At 42.1% G+C, this 16,696-nt stretch overlaps 1 protein-coding gene across 1 annotated transcript; it reads right to left on the reverse strand.

Moving 5' to 3' along the window:
• Nucleotides 1-1,594: 1,594 nt before the first annotated feature.
• On the reverse strand, nucleotides 1,595-14,553 carry slc6a14 (solute carrier family 6 member 14; the record flags this gene model as incomplete). Its single annotated transcript, XM_080780989.1, has 15 exons — nucleotides 1,595-2,200; nucleotides 2,974-3,141; nucleotides 4,663-4,772; nucleotides 5,051-5,150; nucleotides 5,245-5,363; nucleotides 5,677-5,802; nucleotides 5,972-6,064; nucleotides 6,798-6,933; nucleotides 7,295-7,435; nucleotides 8,264-8,396; nucleotides 8,789-8,903; nucleotides 10,287-10,448; nucleotides 10,851-10,982; nucleotides 11,594-11,747; nucleotides 14,488-14,553. 15 exons carry the CDS (start codon nucleotides 14,551-14,553, stop codon nucleotides 2,048-2,050), a joined length of 1,908 nt encoding a protein of 635 aa, XP_080637115.1. The 3' UTR covers nucleotides 1,595-2,047.
• Between the last annotated feature and the right edge of the window lie 2,143 nt (nucleotides 14,554-16,696).

Genomic DNA, 16,696 nt, shown 5'->3' on the forward strand with positions numbered 1-16,696 from the left:
CCTGCCTAATTGTCCATGAGTAGCTGTCTGTCTGCCTGTCTATGAGTAGCTGTCTGCCTGCCTGCCTAATTGTCCATGAGTAGCTGTCTGTCTGCCTGTCTATGAGTAGCTGTCTGCCTTCCTGCCTGTCCAATTGTCCATGAGTAGCTGTCTGTCTGTCTATGAGTAGCTGTCTGCCTGCCTGCCCAATTGTCTATGAGTAGCTGTCTGCCTTCCTGCCTGTCCAATTGTCCATGAGTAGCTGTCTGCCTGCCTGTCCAATTCTCCATGAGTAGCTGTCTGTCTGCCTGTCTATGAGTAGCTGTCTGACTGCCTGCCTGTCCAATTCTCCATGAGTAGCTGTCTGTCTGTCTGCCTGTCTATGAGTAGCTGTCTGCCTGCCTGCCAGCCAGCAAGTTGGTTAACAGAAAATAAATTGTTATGGCTGAGTAAAATAAAATACAATAAACACAATTTGCCTGAAAATAGATTACCCAGCTATGACCTTTTTCATGAAAAAAAATGAGTAGTGATATGGCTGACTGAGTAAAATAAAACAATCTACCTGAAAATACATAGCTATAAGTGAAGAGCAATTTCCGCAATTTCCGCAATTTCCATTTCCACAATTTCCGCAATTTCCATTTCCGCAATTTCCTCAATTTCCATTTCCACCATTTCCGCAATTTCCGCAATTACCATTTCCGCAATTTCCGCAATTTGCATTTCCGCATTTTCCGCAATTTCCATTTCCGCAATTTCCGCAATTTCCGCAATTTCCATTTCCGCAATTTCCATTTCCAACTATTAATGGCAGCTGGGTTTCATCATTCAAATAAAATAGAATTCTGTCCGTTTAGCTATAAAATTATGTCAGGGAATAGGGATACACAGTATATGTCTTTCATTTGCATTGCATCTCCCCCCCCCCCCCCAAGCTTTTATTTTCGTTCGAGTAATAGTACAACTCTAATAGTATTACTTATAATAATGTAATTAAAGATAACTTCATTCAGATTTATTTATTTTTATTTCATTTTCCAGATTTTTTTTTCTTCTTTTTTTTAGATTTTCATTGTTGGGCCAGTCATAATGGTCCCGCGGGCCTGATGTGGCCCGCGGGCCTGAGGTTGAGTATCACTGCTGTAACCAACCATCAGAGCAAACAGGCATCATTATTTTACATATAAGATGTAATTTCGTTCGGTCTCCAGCTCCAAGAAGTGGAACAGATGTGAATAATATATCCTCATAAGTGGGGGCCGGGGTCCCTGTGCGTCGAAGACCCCTGCTTTAATATGTTTTATGCATGCATTTCTAACTAGATACTTTCCATATTTGAATACATTTGCTGTTTAACACCATAATGGTCACACACTGGGATTGAACCAGTATGAAACTTCATTTATAGGCCACAGCAGTGGTTTTCAAACATTTTAGCTCAGGGCCCAAAAGAGTAATCAGATGTTTGCCTTGGACCCAAACCAGTGAAAATATCAGACCTACAAGCTCAGAACCACTGGCCTACAAGTGGCCAAAGGAGAATGATATGAACACAAAGTAGAGAGAAATCCAAACAGTAGGCTACAAAGAAGTTGTTTATTGCAGTAGAACATCATCTTACATACGTACACAGACACTTCCAGAAGCAGCATACGGTAATTCAGAAAGGTTAAAAAGGTAATTAAAATGGTATTCAAATCCATAGCAACAATTTTCATCACCACCATGATATCATAGGCAGCAACAAAGTGCAGTGTCATACACCCTTTGGCTGTGTAAACTATAAAGATATTGGAATTATAAACAAGGTTATAGGATACATTATTACTGATAAAATAAAGTGCTCTGATTCCATTTTGGTGTCGATATCACATTGCTTGTAAACAATACAAATCAAAATGTTAATCTACACTCAGATCTAAAAATAGATTTATTTAATCATAAATCAAAATGTGAAGGACACAAAAGACAACGTATAAAAACTTGTATAAAATATTTTCTTTCACATGTTCAACTACACACACACACACGCACACACACACACACGCGCGCCAGCACACACACATCATAGATTTGTGTTAGCGATGACTGCTGCGTTAGGTTGCGGTGGACTGAACGTGCTCATCCCGTGATGACTGTGCTCAGCGTATCGTTCACCGCGATGGACGTCCAGTAAGGGATGCCAGTCCTTAGACGGAGAGCTCAAAGACTTCAGACGCTGAGGGAAGAGGAGAGGACACAGGTTAAGGGGAGGAACCAATTCAAGTCAAATTTTAGATATTCCTTTTTTCCTCCCCATGATACAGTTCCCAGCAAGCACGGTCAGGACCTGGACGAATTAGTGACGTCTCTATTGGGGCCAGATCAAGTCAAACCAAGACTAGTCAGATCTGTCCCAGAATATTACCTGATTTCAACGAACATAAATTCTGCCCACTAAGACGGACGTCTGGTTGTATCAGAGAGTCAGATCTGGCCCAGAATAAGCTATATTATTTCAACTGGTGAAGATGAAGACGTCTTGGAAATGACGTAAAGATCATCCCCATATGGGCTGTGATGGTGTTTCATGATGGGATCGCCAGCAAGATTAGTCAAAATCTGTTCAACCTCTTTACATTGGCTATTTGAAAATAGCTGATCTACAAGCTCACAAGCAAGCTTACAGTAGAAGAAAATATATATTACCGTATTTTGAAAAATTGTAAGAGCACAAATCTTGCCACAAAATATATTCGAATGATTGATTGTAGTATTAATAAAACAGTATGCAGAATAGGTACATTTCAAGCACAACTCAATACAAAAACTGTTAACTGTGGATGACACCATAAAGCATTACACTTGTTTACAATAGGGTCCACCATTTTCAATTCTTCAGAACATTTAGAGACGTACGAATGGAGGTAGGCCTACTTCACATGAAAAGGTTCGAAAACCATTGTAGCACATACCACTGTTGAATATCCAACCGAACAATCACAGACTCACCTTCCACAGGCTGCCCTCTGCTCTAACCAGTTTACACACAGCGATGCCAGGGATCCAGATGATGCAGAATGCAGCCATGCACCAGCCCAGCGCCAGGCCCCAGGCCGGGAACTCCACGTCTCCGTAGGTAGGAGCAACAAACGGTGACAGAGACCAAATCAGGATCACCTGAGCACAGAACAAAGACCATGGCAGTGTTCCCTTTACACAGTCTAAACTCCACTTGCACGCCCAGCATCCCTATTCTGGGAGGGAACAACGGCAAAAATAGCCGATATACGTGCACAGCCAATCAGAATGTGTGTTACATCACTTTCTGCCTAATTTGACAGATAGGCAGATATACTTAAGGCAGATATACCTAAGGCAGATATACCTAAGGCAGATATACTTAGGCAGATATACCTAAGGCAGATATACTTAGGCAGATATACCTAAGGCAGATATACTTAGGCAGATATACCTAAGGCAGATATACTTAGGCAGATATACCTAAGGCAGATATACTTAGGCAGATATACCTAAGGCAGATATACTTAGGCAGATATACCTAAGGCAGATATACTTAGGCAGATATACCTAAGGCAGATATACTTAGGCAGATATACTTTAGGCAGATATACCTAAGGCAGATATACCTAAGGCAGATATAATTAGGCAGATATACCTAAGGCAGATATACTTAGGCAAACACATTTGTTTTATCATGATTGTCTAAAACTGGATGACTTAGGCAGATAGTGACTTTTCATTTCTTCTTTCCTGAAAACCTTTAAAAAATGACTATGGCTATATGCTATGAGGCTAACAAAGTTATTTGTCAGTGTTGTGCTATAATATATGTACAAAGTGATAAATAAAGGGACAGTATTTGAGACTGTTCTGACTAAGATGGTGCAGGGGGTGATGTGTTTGAGACTGTACTGTACTGTACTCACCAAGATGATGCAGGGGTGATGTGTTTGAGACTGTACTGTACTCACCAAGATGATGCAGGGGGTGATGTGTTTGAGACTGTACTGTACTCACCAAGATGGTGCAGGGGTGATGTGTTTGAGACTGTACTGTACTCACCAAGATGATGCAGGGGTGATGTGTTTGAGACTGTACTGTACTCACCAAGATGATGCAGGGGGTGATGTGTTTGAGACTGTACTGTACTCACCAAGATGGTGCAGGGGTGATGTGTTTGAGACTGTACTGTACTGTACTCACCAAGATGATGCAGGGGGTGATGTGTTTGAGACTGTACTGTACTCACCAAGATGATGCAGGGGGTGATGTGTTTGAGACTGTACTGTACTGTACTCACCAAGATGGTGCAGGGGGTGATGTGTTTGAGACTGTACTGTACTCATCAAGATGGTGCAGGGGGTGATGTGTTTGAGACTGTACTGTACTCACCAAGATGGTGCAGGGGGTGATGTGTTTGAGACTGTACTGTACTCACCAAGATGATGCAGGGGGTGATGTGTTTGAGACTGTACTGTACTGTACTCACCAAGATGGTGCAGGGGGTGATGTGTTTGAGACTGTACTGTACTCACCAAGATGATGCAGGGGGTGATGTGTTTGAGACTGTACTGTACTCACCAAGATGATGCAGGGGGTGATGTGTTTGAGACTGTACTGTACTCACCAAGATGATGCAGGGGTGATGTGTTTGAGACTGTACTGTACTGTACTCACCAAGATGATGCAGGGGGTGATGAAAAACCAGCAAGCTCTCCACCACAGCCAGAACCAGAAGCTCTTCTTCCCAATCATCATCTCTATGTCTTCAATCAAACGGTTACCACCTGGACAGCATAGCATAGACACACAAATATTCACATACTGTCTATAATATAATATATCGTCTGCTGGGTGGAAACCAAAAATTGCCGTATCGGTATTGAACCAATCTAAAAATAACACACACACACACACACACACACACACACACACACACACACACACACACACACACACACACACACACACACACACACACACACACACACACACACACACACACACACACACACACACACACACACACACACACACACACACACACACACTCCGTTTTTAGTACCATATATGTAGAATAAGCCGACGACCTCCAAGAAACCAGCAATTAGCAGAACCCAGCTAGCAACAAAAGTGTCCATGAGAGTCACCCAGTATATTCCTGCCTGCACACGGCACACAACACACAGATGGTATTAGGTAAAATGACAATATTATGAGGTGATATTAAGTGACACTTACAATAGGAAGCCGACGTACCCTTGTGACGCACGGCAGACCGAGGAAGAAGAGAAGGATACAGGTTACCACAGTTATCAGGGGTCGCTTAGACTTGAAGAACCCTGGGTTGGCATCTACCAGGCAGGTGCTGATGGTCTCTAATGATAGGAAGCAGGTCTGTCATTTGGGGTTTCAGGGGATGGCCATGATGTCACTGACAATGCATCCCATGTGTCGACACACACATTGTGAGCATGTAGATCAACTGTTTCGATCTGCTTCGGTGAATTGAGTGCAAATAAAGTACTCCAATGGAAACAAGCCATAGGCTTTCTTGGGTTTAAAATTATCTTCAACAAATCAATCAATTCCATTTTTGTTGTATAATACATTTAATTTAATAAACATTTATGTCTGATGGCTGAATAATATCCACTGGCAGTCATGGGCAAATCTGAAACTCAAACTCACCAATCCCGGCAAACTGGGAGTCCAGACCAAGAGTCACCAGCATGAAGAAGAATAGAATGGACCATAGGGGAGATACGGGCAACTTCACCAAAGCTTCTGGATATGCAATGAATGCCAGACCAAATCCTGCACACAAATACAGGTAGAAAGGAGAACATTGTCAAACTGAATTGGGTGTAGCGGTTAATTAAACTTCCTGTTTATTCGATTAAAAAAATAGTATTTGATTAAAAAAAATGATCACAAAGAAGAAAATCTATATTTTTCTTTTTGCATCTAGAGTGTTCTCTCTCACCTGCTTGTGCAACCTCAGAAACCTTCTTCCCAGAGACGTGAGCCATGTGGCCCAAAATGGAAAAGATGGCAAAGCCAGCAAACACACTGGTTCCTTTGGTGCAGATGAAACAAAAACCATCAGGGATTAGATCGTCGCTGTTCTACCTTAAACGTTCAAAACTGTTACTTTTCAGAAAATGGCAAAGAAAATGACCAATGGATCCAATGTACTAGTTATTTAGTCACAAGCTATTGTTAATACTTAATTGGTTCAATGTTTATAAAACACAGACAAACGTAACCGATTTAAAACATATCAGATCTACAAGCTCAGAACACGTCACATCGACGGCTGTGAGCGGTGCAGTGGTGAGCTGCCATGTGGAAATGCATTATATTGACTAACTGAGGTCAAATCTCCCGTTTCTTATCTGGTAAAAAACTGTACGTAGACTACAGTATGAGTGTTTTCTGCCACTTGTAGTCCATGAGCCAGAAGCTCCAAAATTGTGCTATGATTATTAAATGAGTGTGCAAAGCCATATCTATATTCAATTGTTTATAGGATCAATATAAATAAATTAATATATGATAACCTTCCACAGGGGTAGCTTTTTCATATTTATCACACATTTTGTTATTTTCACGTATGATAGATGAATGGGATAAGAAATAGTTATCACCATGAAACATCGCCAGTTGATTACTTACATGAAGACAATGATTTTATATTACAAGTTTTCTGAAATTTTAAATTTAAATATGCAAATTAAGCATTCAATATTCTATATCTATTTGTAGAATCAGCCTCAGGTCTTAATAGTGCATAGTACTTTACTACTTACCACAGTTAGTGAGTGTGACAACGATAGTGTCCTGGAACACGTTGTTATGGAACTTATTGTAGGAGGACAAGGCGGTGACTCCACCCCACGCAACAGACAGGGAATAGAAGATCTGGGTCGCTGCGTCTTTCCACACCTAAAGTACAGAGCAAAAAACAGTTTTCTGGTGACAGCTTTTGACCAAGTAGGCTATTGTTCAACAAGCTGAATGAATATAATGAATATATATCATCGGTAGGGGGTACCAGCTGGTTCGCAGCAAAATTAGTTAACGTAGCGTTTGAGCTTGTAGATTTTTTTTTTTAATTGAGAAAAACAATTGCAAACAAAATTGCTAAACTTTGTAAACATTTCTAACTCAAAACATTGCTTCTGGACGAGGTCCCTGGAACAAAATATTTTTCAGATGGGGGAACCGCAGCCAAATACATATCAATTTGGGGGTCCTTCAGTCCTTGACATGAAAACATTTGAGAACCACTGGTCTATTATATTACCTCTGCTTCACCAAGTTTAGTCATGTTGGACTGAGAACCAATGTAGTACTCGATCCCATCTCTGGCGCCCTCCAGTGTCACACCTCTCACCAGCAGGATGAACAGCACTACATAAGGGAATATGGCTGTGAAGTACACCACCTGGTGGAGAGGGGAAGCACATGCATACACATTGTTCACTCAGCAAGGACAGAGGTTCCAAACTCCTGAGGCCGATTCTATGAATGCCTTCTGAATCAGTAGTTGTCATTTGTCAGTTGACATTTTTACATTTTTGTTTAATAGCCAACGCTAAAATCTGAAATGACAGATGCTTTCCCGGTTTTAATGGGTTAAGAATTTGTGGTCCACTTCCTGGCAAACTACCACAACATGGGATTATTTTATATATTTTTAAATGTATTATTGTTGATTTGTAGCAAAATGTATGGATTACTTCAAGAAATATTTGTGTATTTTAAATATTTCATTGCCGTTTATGTAAAGTATGCATAGGCTAACCAGCTTTAGCTGAACACTGAAACACTTTCAGTGGAGGTTGTTGGCACTGAAAACAGTGCTCTAAATATCTGTGGTGTGAAAGACAGACAGACAGACAGACAAGACAAGAAATCATGAGTTTGCATACAGATCTCTATGTCTGGGGACTTTGCCTGATTTCACAAGCATCTCAGAGAGAAAGTAGTCCAATTAAATTTCATTAAAGAAAAATTGCCAGATGTTGCTAGTTACCAAACATCTTATATACATAAATCTTCGCTCTGGGTAATTAAGGACAAAATAAGTTACAAGTCCACACAACAGCTTGCTTCTCCAGTACTTTTACTATGAAATGCAAAACATATACATTATATATAGCTGAAACATTGTGTTTTTATTTTTGAAGTTCAACCTGGACATAGGACATAATGTTTGACATAAGGAATAACATAGGAAGCCGCACGGGTAGAGAAAGCAGATATACTGTACTTTGCCCGATGACTTGATGCCTTTGTAGAGGGCCGCTGCGATCATGATCCAGCCCAGCAGCAGACAGAGAGCCAGGTGCCACACTACCGGTCCAGTGTCATCAAGACCACTGGACCGTTGCAGTGCCACGCGACTGGGGAGAGACAGAGAGAGAGAGAGAGAGAGAGAGAGAGAGAGAGAGAGAGAGAGTGTGTTCAGTCAACTCTGGGTGTGTACACATTTGTATACTCCCAGAGTTTTGTTGCCTAAAAAACAACAACTCAGAGACTAAAGGGGAGGTAAATGTAATTTTCCCATTTCTTTTTGTACATTTGTATTTGTTGATGATATGCATTATTATTGTTAATTTTGTAGACCACGTTGATTAATTGAATACATGGGACATCCCCAGGACTTTTTCGTGTTGTCCTTTTAGCTTTAATGTCTTACTGTACCTTGTCTATTCAATCAATCAATCAATCAATACATTAACAGTTACTCAGTGCATATATTCCTAGAATTATTTTCTGGATGCGTTTTTCTTACTCCCAATATTGCTCGCTGGGGCTCTGAACTGGGATGGTGAAAATGTTCTCCGCTGGACATGTGTCATTTTCCATAGTCAGGTTGGTCACTGGCAGACCTGTTATATTGCAGATCTCTAGAAATGAAAGGGACCAATAGCGAAGTTTATGATCAAGTGTGAAACATTTACCAAAAGCTGTCTCATTGCGGAGGTTTGTATGTTTTTAGAATGTCCTTGTGAAGCCATAATTTCTGCAGAATATATTGTTTGTTGTTGCAATCCTGATCTGTATATATATTGTACTACATCCCCCTGATCAGCTGGGGCGCTTGATGGAGGGGAAAGGAACTGGTTGGCGTAATAACGTGTTCCTTCCACGCATGTCCTACCAGAGAAACCTCCACGCGCCACGTCCTACCGGAGAAACCTCCACGCACCACGTCCTACCGGAGAAACCTCCGCGCGCCACGTCCTACCAGAGAAACCTCCACACGCCACGTCCTACCGGAGAAACCTCCGCGCGCCACGTCCTACCGGAGAAACCTCCACACGCCACGTCCTACCGGAGAAACCTCCACACGCCACGTCCTACCAGAGAAACCTCCACGCGCCACGTCCTACCAGAGAAACCTCCACGCACCACGTCCTACCGGAGAAACCTCCACGCGCCACGTCCTACCGGGAGAAACCTCCACACGCCACGTCCTACCGGAGAAACCTCCACACGCCACGTCCTACCGGAGAAACCTCCACACGCCACGTCCTACCGGAGAAACCTCCACGCGCCACGTCCTACCGGAGAAACCTCCACGCGCCACGTCCTACCGGGAGAAACCTCCACACGCCACGTCCTACCGGAGAAACCTCCACGCGCCACGTCCTACTGGAGAAACCTCCACACGCCACGTCCTACCGGAGAAACCTCCACGCGCCACGTCCTACCGGGAGAAACCTCCACACGCCACGTCCTACCGGGAGAAACCTCCGCACGCCACGTCCTACCGGAGAAACCTCCACACGCCACGTCCTACCGGGGAACTTTGGCTTTGTAGGGCAGTATACTGATTTAGAAGGCATTTGTAGAATCGGCCTCAGGTCTTAATGGCTTAAAATGATTGGAAGAGTGTATGGAATCGTACTTATAGGTGCGGTACCACAGAGTGCATGGAATCGTACTTATAGGTGCGGTACCACAGAGTGCATGGAATCGTACTTATAGGTGTGGTACCACAGAGTGCATGGAATCGTACTTATAGGTGCGGTACCACAGAGTGCATGGAATCGTACTTATAGGTGCGGTACCACAGAGTGCATGGAATCGTACTTATAGGTGTGGTACCACAGAGTGCGGTACCACAGAGTGCGGTACCACAGTCAGAGTGCATGGAATCGTACTTATAGGTGTGGTACCACAGAGTGTGGTACCACAGAGTGCGGTACCACAGTCAGAGTGCATGGAATCGTACTTATAGGTGCGGTACCACAGAGTGCGGTACCACAGAGTGCATGGAATCGTACCTATAGGTGTGGTACCACAGGAAGCATCAGCCCAGCTGAAGCACTGGCTCCACGGCAGAGTAGACTGAAATGAAGCAAACATGTAGTACAGACTGTAGGCGATGATCACGTTGTAATAAATGCTCACTATCGTGGACACCAGCACCATGGCAACTCCAACACCTGGAGCAGAGGAGGGGGAAAAAGAGATAGGAGTCCATTACTGTATGAGTAAGCGTACATAAAACGTGCAGAGAATATCAAAGGCCTATATACGCCACACTGAGGTTGAAAATAATCTCAAAGACCCAACATTCAATACATCGTTTAGAGGTATAGTCGGCAAAGTCAGCTCTTGAAGTTTGAGTGTGAGCACATAATTGAGACGTGTGTTGAAAGGTTGATTAAATGGGACCGATTGTCACAGATTGTTTGGTTTCTTCTCTAAGACGACAGGTTAAATAAATCCTGGCTGAAAAAAAAGGTCAAGTGCATACTCGCTAAGCCTATTCATAAAAAGTTGTTGTAAAAAGTGCTGTTTGATATTTTTCTTCAGCAGAACATTATGTGCACAGGCACGCCCACCTTGGAGTATTGGCACTGCTCTCCACACGTTGATGGGTCCTTGACTGCAGAACTGTCCAATGGCGCTCTCCAGGAAAAACAGGGGGATTCCAGCCACCACCAGCATCACAACATAGGGGATGAGAAAGGCACCTGCGTGGTCACATTTGGGGTAATGGGTTTTGGGCAGAAAAGAAAGAGACAAGTTCAGTATATTTACCGTTAAAACAAAACTTTTAGACAATTAGGAACAGTTGTTTTTGGTTTGATATTAAAAAATAGCCAGTCTAGAAACTCATCTAGTGTTTATCATCATCATCATTATGTAGTTCTGCCATTTTCTTTTCTTTTTTTCCCCTCTTGCACAAACTCTTTTCAAATGGGGTATCCAAATACGTATCCATTTGGGGGTCCTCCCGGTCCTCCTTGACATGAAAATGTCTGAGAACCTCTGTGTTAGACTAGTGATTCTCTCCCCCCAGCCCAGGGGTCCTTGGGGGAACAGCAAAATTGTTGATTTATCAGGAACAGAATTGCAACTCTGCTGCAGTGTAAAAATGGAACAGGTCCATTTGATTCCATTTGTACACTTAAACTTGTACAGTACAGTAGTTGTACACTCAATTGGAACCAAATGAACCCATTACATTTGTACACTCAGAGTTATGGGGGTCATCTGTGGCCTAATCATTCACATCAAATTGACCGGGGGTCCTTGAAATGAACATGTTTGGGAAGTACTGTGTGTAAGATCATTTACTCACCCCCGCCATTCTTATAGGCCAGGTAGGGGAAGCGCCAAACGTTGCCAAGGCCAACAGCATAGCCAATCATGGAGAGAATGTACTCCCTTTTATTGGTCCAGTTTTCACGCTGTTTATCGTCATCCTGGACCTTATCGTCGAAGTGGATCGAGTCCTGAGGGAACGGGAAGAGAGTCACATACTCTTCTGACCCCTTGTGCTTGTGCATTTCTCCATTATTTAGTTTAGGTTTCATGATGCTTCTTCCAAGATCAACAGTCAGGAACAGTAGCACACACCGGCACTAGAGTAGAATGCTGAGCAAGCCACACCCCCAGTAACACATCTGATGGTGGTTAGACAATTATCAGTGATGGAAGAATTAGGCCAACTCACATATTGTACTTAAGTAAAAGTACCATGAATACCACAATGTAGAAATACTCAAATACTACAAATAAAGGTCCCGTATTCATTAAAAGTACAAAAGTATTCACATTCAAATTCAAGTACTGAAAATACTCATTTATAGCAGAATGTCCCATTTCACAAGTTTCCAAATGTATAAAAATGCTTTGAAAATAGCAGATCTACAAGCTCATAACACGTCGCTTTTCCACATGTGAGATTGTAGATCGGCTATTTTCAAATAGCCTAAGTATGCATAGGGCTGAAGTGTTTAATGCATGTGTTGTAATAATCAAAAGTAACTAGTAACTAAAGTTTTCAAATAATTATAGTTGAGTAAAAAGTACAACATTTGTCTCTGAGATGCAGTGGAGTAGAAGTAAAAGTATTGAAAATTGTATACAATTTACACTTTGTACACAATTTGTACACAATTTACCCACTGACAAGTAGGCTAATGTTCCACCATCAGAGAAACAAGAATTGATGACATCAATGAATTACCAGCTGCTGCTTAACAGTATATCCCATGGCTGAGAGGTCCGCTAGAGCAAAAAGTGAGTGGTTGCCTAGAAACAAGGCAGCCAATCATAAAGAACTAGACTTGTTTACAAGAGGGTCCACCTTGTTCAATTCATCATAAAGTGAGGTGCATGTGATGTAATGACATTGTTTTGGCATTGTGCGTACATGTGTCTGAAATAAATGCATCAGACAATGGAGGGAAAGGCTAAGGATGCTGGTTTATAATAATGCCTTGTCTCAGGGGCCCTTCGAGACAAATTGGGCCGCACAGTACTGGGTTTGAGGCCCTTCATTGGCCATTGATTTTGTTAGATTTAGGTAAAAAAAATAGATAAAAAAAACACAAAAATGTTGCGTGCACGTGCGCTATGGGGGCAGCATGTAGCCTATACTGTACAAGACATGTTATGATCTGTGTCCAAACTTTTTTTTCTTCAAAAGTAGGCTACAACAAAACTAAAACAATCCAGCCTTTTATCACATGCATGCACTGCATTGCTATCATTATTTACAGTCAAATGTAAAGTGCAGCCAAATGTAACCCGGTGCAAAGGCGGTTCTACCACGATTTAAATAAATGAACACAAAAAGCCATTCTTTCACATCTTGAGACTGAAACAACGAGCAGTTCTTCTACTGAGGAATGAATAGCCTACCTGCCCAGCTTCATTTCAAAACTCACAGACACTTCAATGTATGGATTTGATGCCGTGCCACTTGGCAACCATGCTGGACTTTAGACATGTCTGGACTGTGTGTACATTAGCCATGGGCCACACTATAACCCGGTTGTGTGTGTGTGTGTGTGCTTCTTCAACCTTGCACTGCTGGCAGAGATAACATGACAAGAACCTTGATATCTCATACCACAGACTTAAAACACTTTTAGGTTAAAGCTGCAATCTATATGTTTTATGTCCTCCTACTACCCCAACCTTCTGCCACTCATTTGAACAGTATTGGAAGAAGTACACACGTTTTACTTAAGTAAAAGTACTAATACCACAAGTGTGGCTTGACAGCATGTCCCTGACCCATTTCACAAGCTTTCAAAATATATAGAAATCTTTTGAAAATAGCAGACCTAGAATCTTTAAATAGCCAAAGTATATAAAGTGTTTAATGTACGTTTTGTAATAATAATCCAAATCTGCAAAGTAACTAGTAACTGTTGTGCCTAACTGCAGGTTCTGAGTGGAGTAAAAGTAAAAGTATTGCAAAATATGTAAACATTGTACTTATAAGTACAGTACTTGAGTACATGTACTTAGTTACTTTACACCACTGCATAAAAAAAATCCCCACTTACCCAAGGGAGATATAATTACAACTTGAGGTAGCCTACTGTAATACCACTAGTCCACCAGTAGGTGTCCTACTCGACAGCAGTATCTACATTAGCAGAGGAGGGAAACCATCTCCAATCACTGGCACACAGCATGGCCTATTTATATTGTATTAACATATTCTGACATAAACATAAGTTAAAAGTACAAATTTGTATTCATAATAATAATTCCAGATTGCAGCTTTAAGAGATCTGGGTCTACTTTAGATTTAACATAGGCCTAACGTTTTTGCCAAGTCTACCGGTAGGCTATACACATTTTTTTATTTATGGAATAAATTAGGCTATATGAGCGTGCGCAAAACGCGCATGAACTCATGACATTTTAGCCTAAGATTTAGACTCTTGTAGATGTATTTTATCGAATTTTACATTATCAATCAGAGATCTAAAATGTTAAAATCGATAAAATAGATAAAAATCGTATAGGCTATAGGATGACATACAATTGAATTAACTTGAACAGAACTCCCTCGAAGTACCATTTGCTGCCTGCCCTGCAGCCATAATTATCATTTAGTAGCCAGCTCTATAGGCTATCAATAGTAAAAGTAAAAGTATGTTAAAGTTAACTACAGTATCAATGACTCAATTAAAGACACTACACAAAGACAAAAACAGGTGTTTGTCTTACCACAACAGCAGGATTGTTGATAATAAGGTCCTTAAAATTCCTCGGGCTCCAGCTGTATTTCTTCATGTTGACTTAGTTAGTTGTGACAGCATTAAGTTGCTCAGGTAGGTCTATTTAAAGTCTCTCCCCAAGAGACACATGAATGACTGTGTCTTTCAAGCCAACCCCCTAGCTACTTGCATTTAGATGAACTTGGTAATAATGGGTGTGTGTATAGCTCATGTGCCCGCTTCCTGACTGTCTGTCAATAATATTATCGACTTTCCAAAAATGTAGGTTACAGTGGTTCTCAAAGTGGGGTTCGGGAACCCCCAGGGGTCCTTGGGCGGTTCCAGGGGGTCCCCAGCCAAATTTGTGCTTAATACACATCACAATTCTTAATTTCTTCTTCTAATTCTTCTTACTCTAATTCTTATAATAATTCTTATTATTCATTTTAGATAGTCGAGGTCGCGGAGACCTAGCAGAGAGAGGAGAGACATGCGAGACAGGATATAGGACGGACTCGAACCTGTGTCCTCAATCACCTGAGCCACCATGTATCACTATCCCCAGTGGGGATACATGGTGGGATTCCCCACCCCCATGTCTGTTCCACTGCCCCTGTGTGTGTGTGTGTGTGTGTGTGTGTGTGTGTGTGTGTGTGCGCGCGTGTGTGTGAGTGAGCGAGCGAGTGTGACAGAGAGAGAGGGAACATAACATTCTGTCTGCACCTTAAGGAGGACTAGCTAGTGTGTGGGAGCTGACTACTGATCAAAGTTGGCTATATCAAAGTGTACAGTTTGTTCAGGCCATGCATGACGCTTTCCCTTTTGGAACACATGTCAAGTTATGAGTCAAAAGTAATGTACAATAGTTCTCTTCTCAAGCATCTACTAAACTACTATATAAACCATGGATCGTTAGAGAGTGTTACAGTAGATAAAGAGAGTGCAAGGGGGTCTGTCTGAGGGTCGCCGGTCGGGTCAGTCTGCACAAGGGCCAACATATAGTTGCTGTCGCATAAACCTCATATATTAATTAACTTTTTGTTTGTGTATTTTTTTCCTTTTTTCTTGCATCAAATTAGCAAGTCCACAAGCTTGACACGTGGTGTGAAGCACCTCGTTTTAATCTTTTATATCTGCTACTTTTGATGCTTTGGAATTTGAATCCTGAAAAGTAATAGTTTTGGACGTATGAGGTTTCCACCCGACAGAGACGATATGCAGGTAGCAGTAACCAAGTGTCAAGAATGATTGCTATAATGAAGGGTATATCAAATCATCGTACATGCAGGGGTGAGCGTGTGTGTGCATGTGTCTTCTTTGTGTTTCTACAGGATGGACATTTGTGTGTCTAATGTCTCCATGGGATATTGTTTTGTTGGAGTGATAGGTCATGGTTGAAATGACCAGACATTGCTGCTCTGCTGGTGAGGGAAAGTAGCCTACCAATAAGAAGGAATTATTCACCTGCCCTGTGGGAATCATAAACTGCTCCTTCAGAGCTATAATTGTGGCTAACAGCAGCACAATGCAGTGTAAACGGCGGACGAATTTGAGTCAGATAAGCCTCTCCATCTCTGCAGCTATAAGTGATAATTATGCACTTTAGTAAACTTGTCTGGTGAAAGAACAGTTATTAGCTGATGTTGGTTCAAGTTGGTTCTTTTTTTTTAAATATATTTTTTATCCCACGATTTTTTAACCCATTTTTCACCCCTGTGCCAATCATCTACTGTGATCCTGGGCTCTACACACCCTCCGCCAACCTGGGGAGAGCAACGGACTTAACTCATGCTCCCTTCATGCCTGAGTGTCCAAGTTGCTCCTTTACACCTGACAGGGGGGAGTTTCCCTGGTTGGACGTAGTGCGTGGAAGGAACACGTTATTCCAACCAGTTCCTTTCCCCTCCATCAGGCGCCCCGGCTGGCCAGGGGGAGGCAGTTTAGAGACCAGGATTACTGCATGTTTTTGTGAGGGTATCTACCCTAGGGGACACGGGGAGAACATGCAAACTCCACACAGAAAGGCCCTTTCGCCAACCCCGCCTTCGGGTATGGGCACTGATGACGCAGAGGAGGAAACACGCCACCAGCACCCACAGTGCCCCGAGCGGGAATCGAACCCAGGACCTAGCACTACCAACTGTGCCACCGTGCCCCTATTCAAGTTGGTTCTTTATTGTTAAGTCTTGTGTACAGTACAGGTACACAAGATTAAAATT

This window comes from Protomyctophum bolini (assembly GCF_963924005.1).
Source record: "Protomyctophum bolini genome assembly, chromosome: 2".
Classification (NCBI taxonomy): Eukaryota; Metazoa; Chordata; class Actinopteri; order Myctophiformes; family Myctophidae; genus Protomyctophum; species Protomyctophum bolini.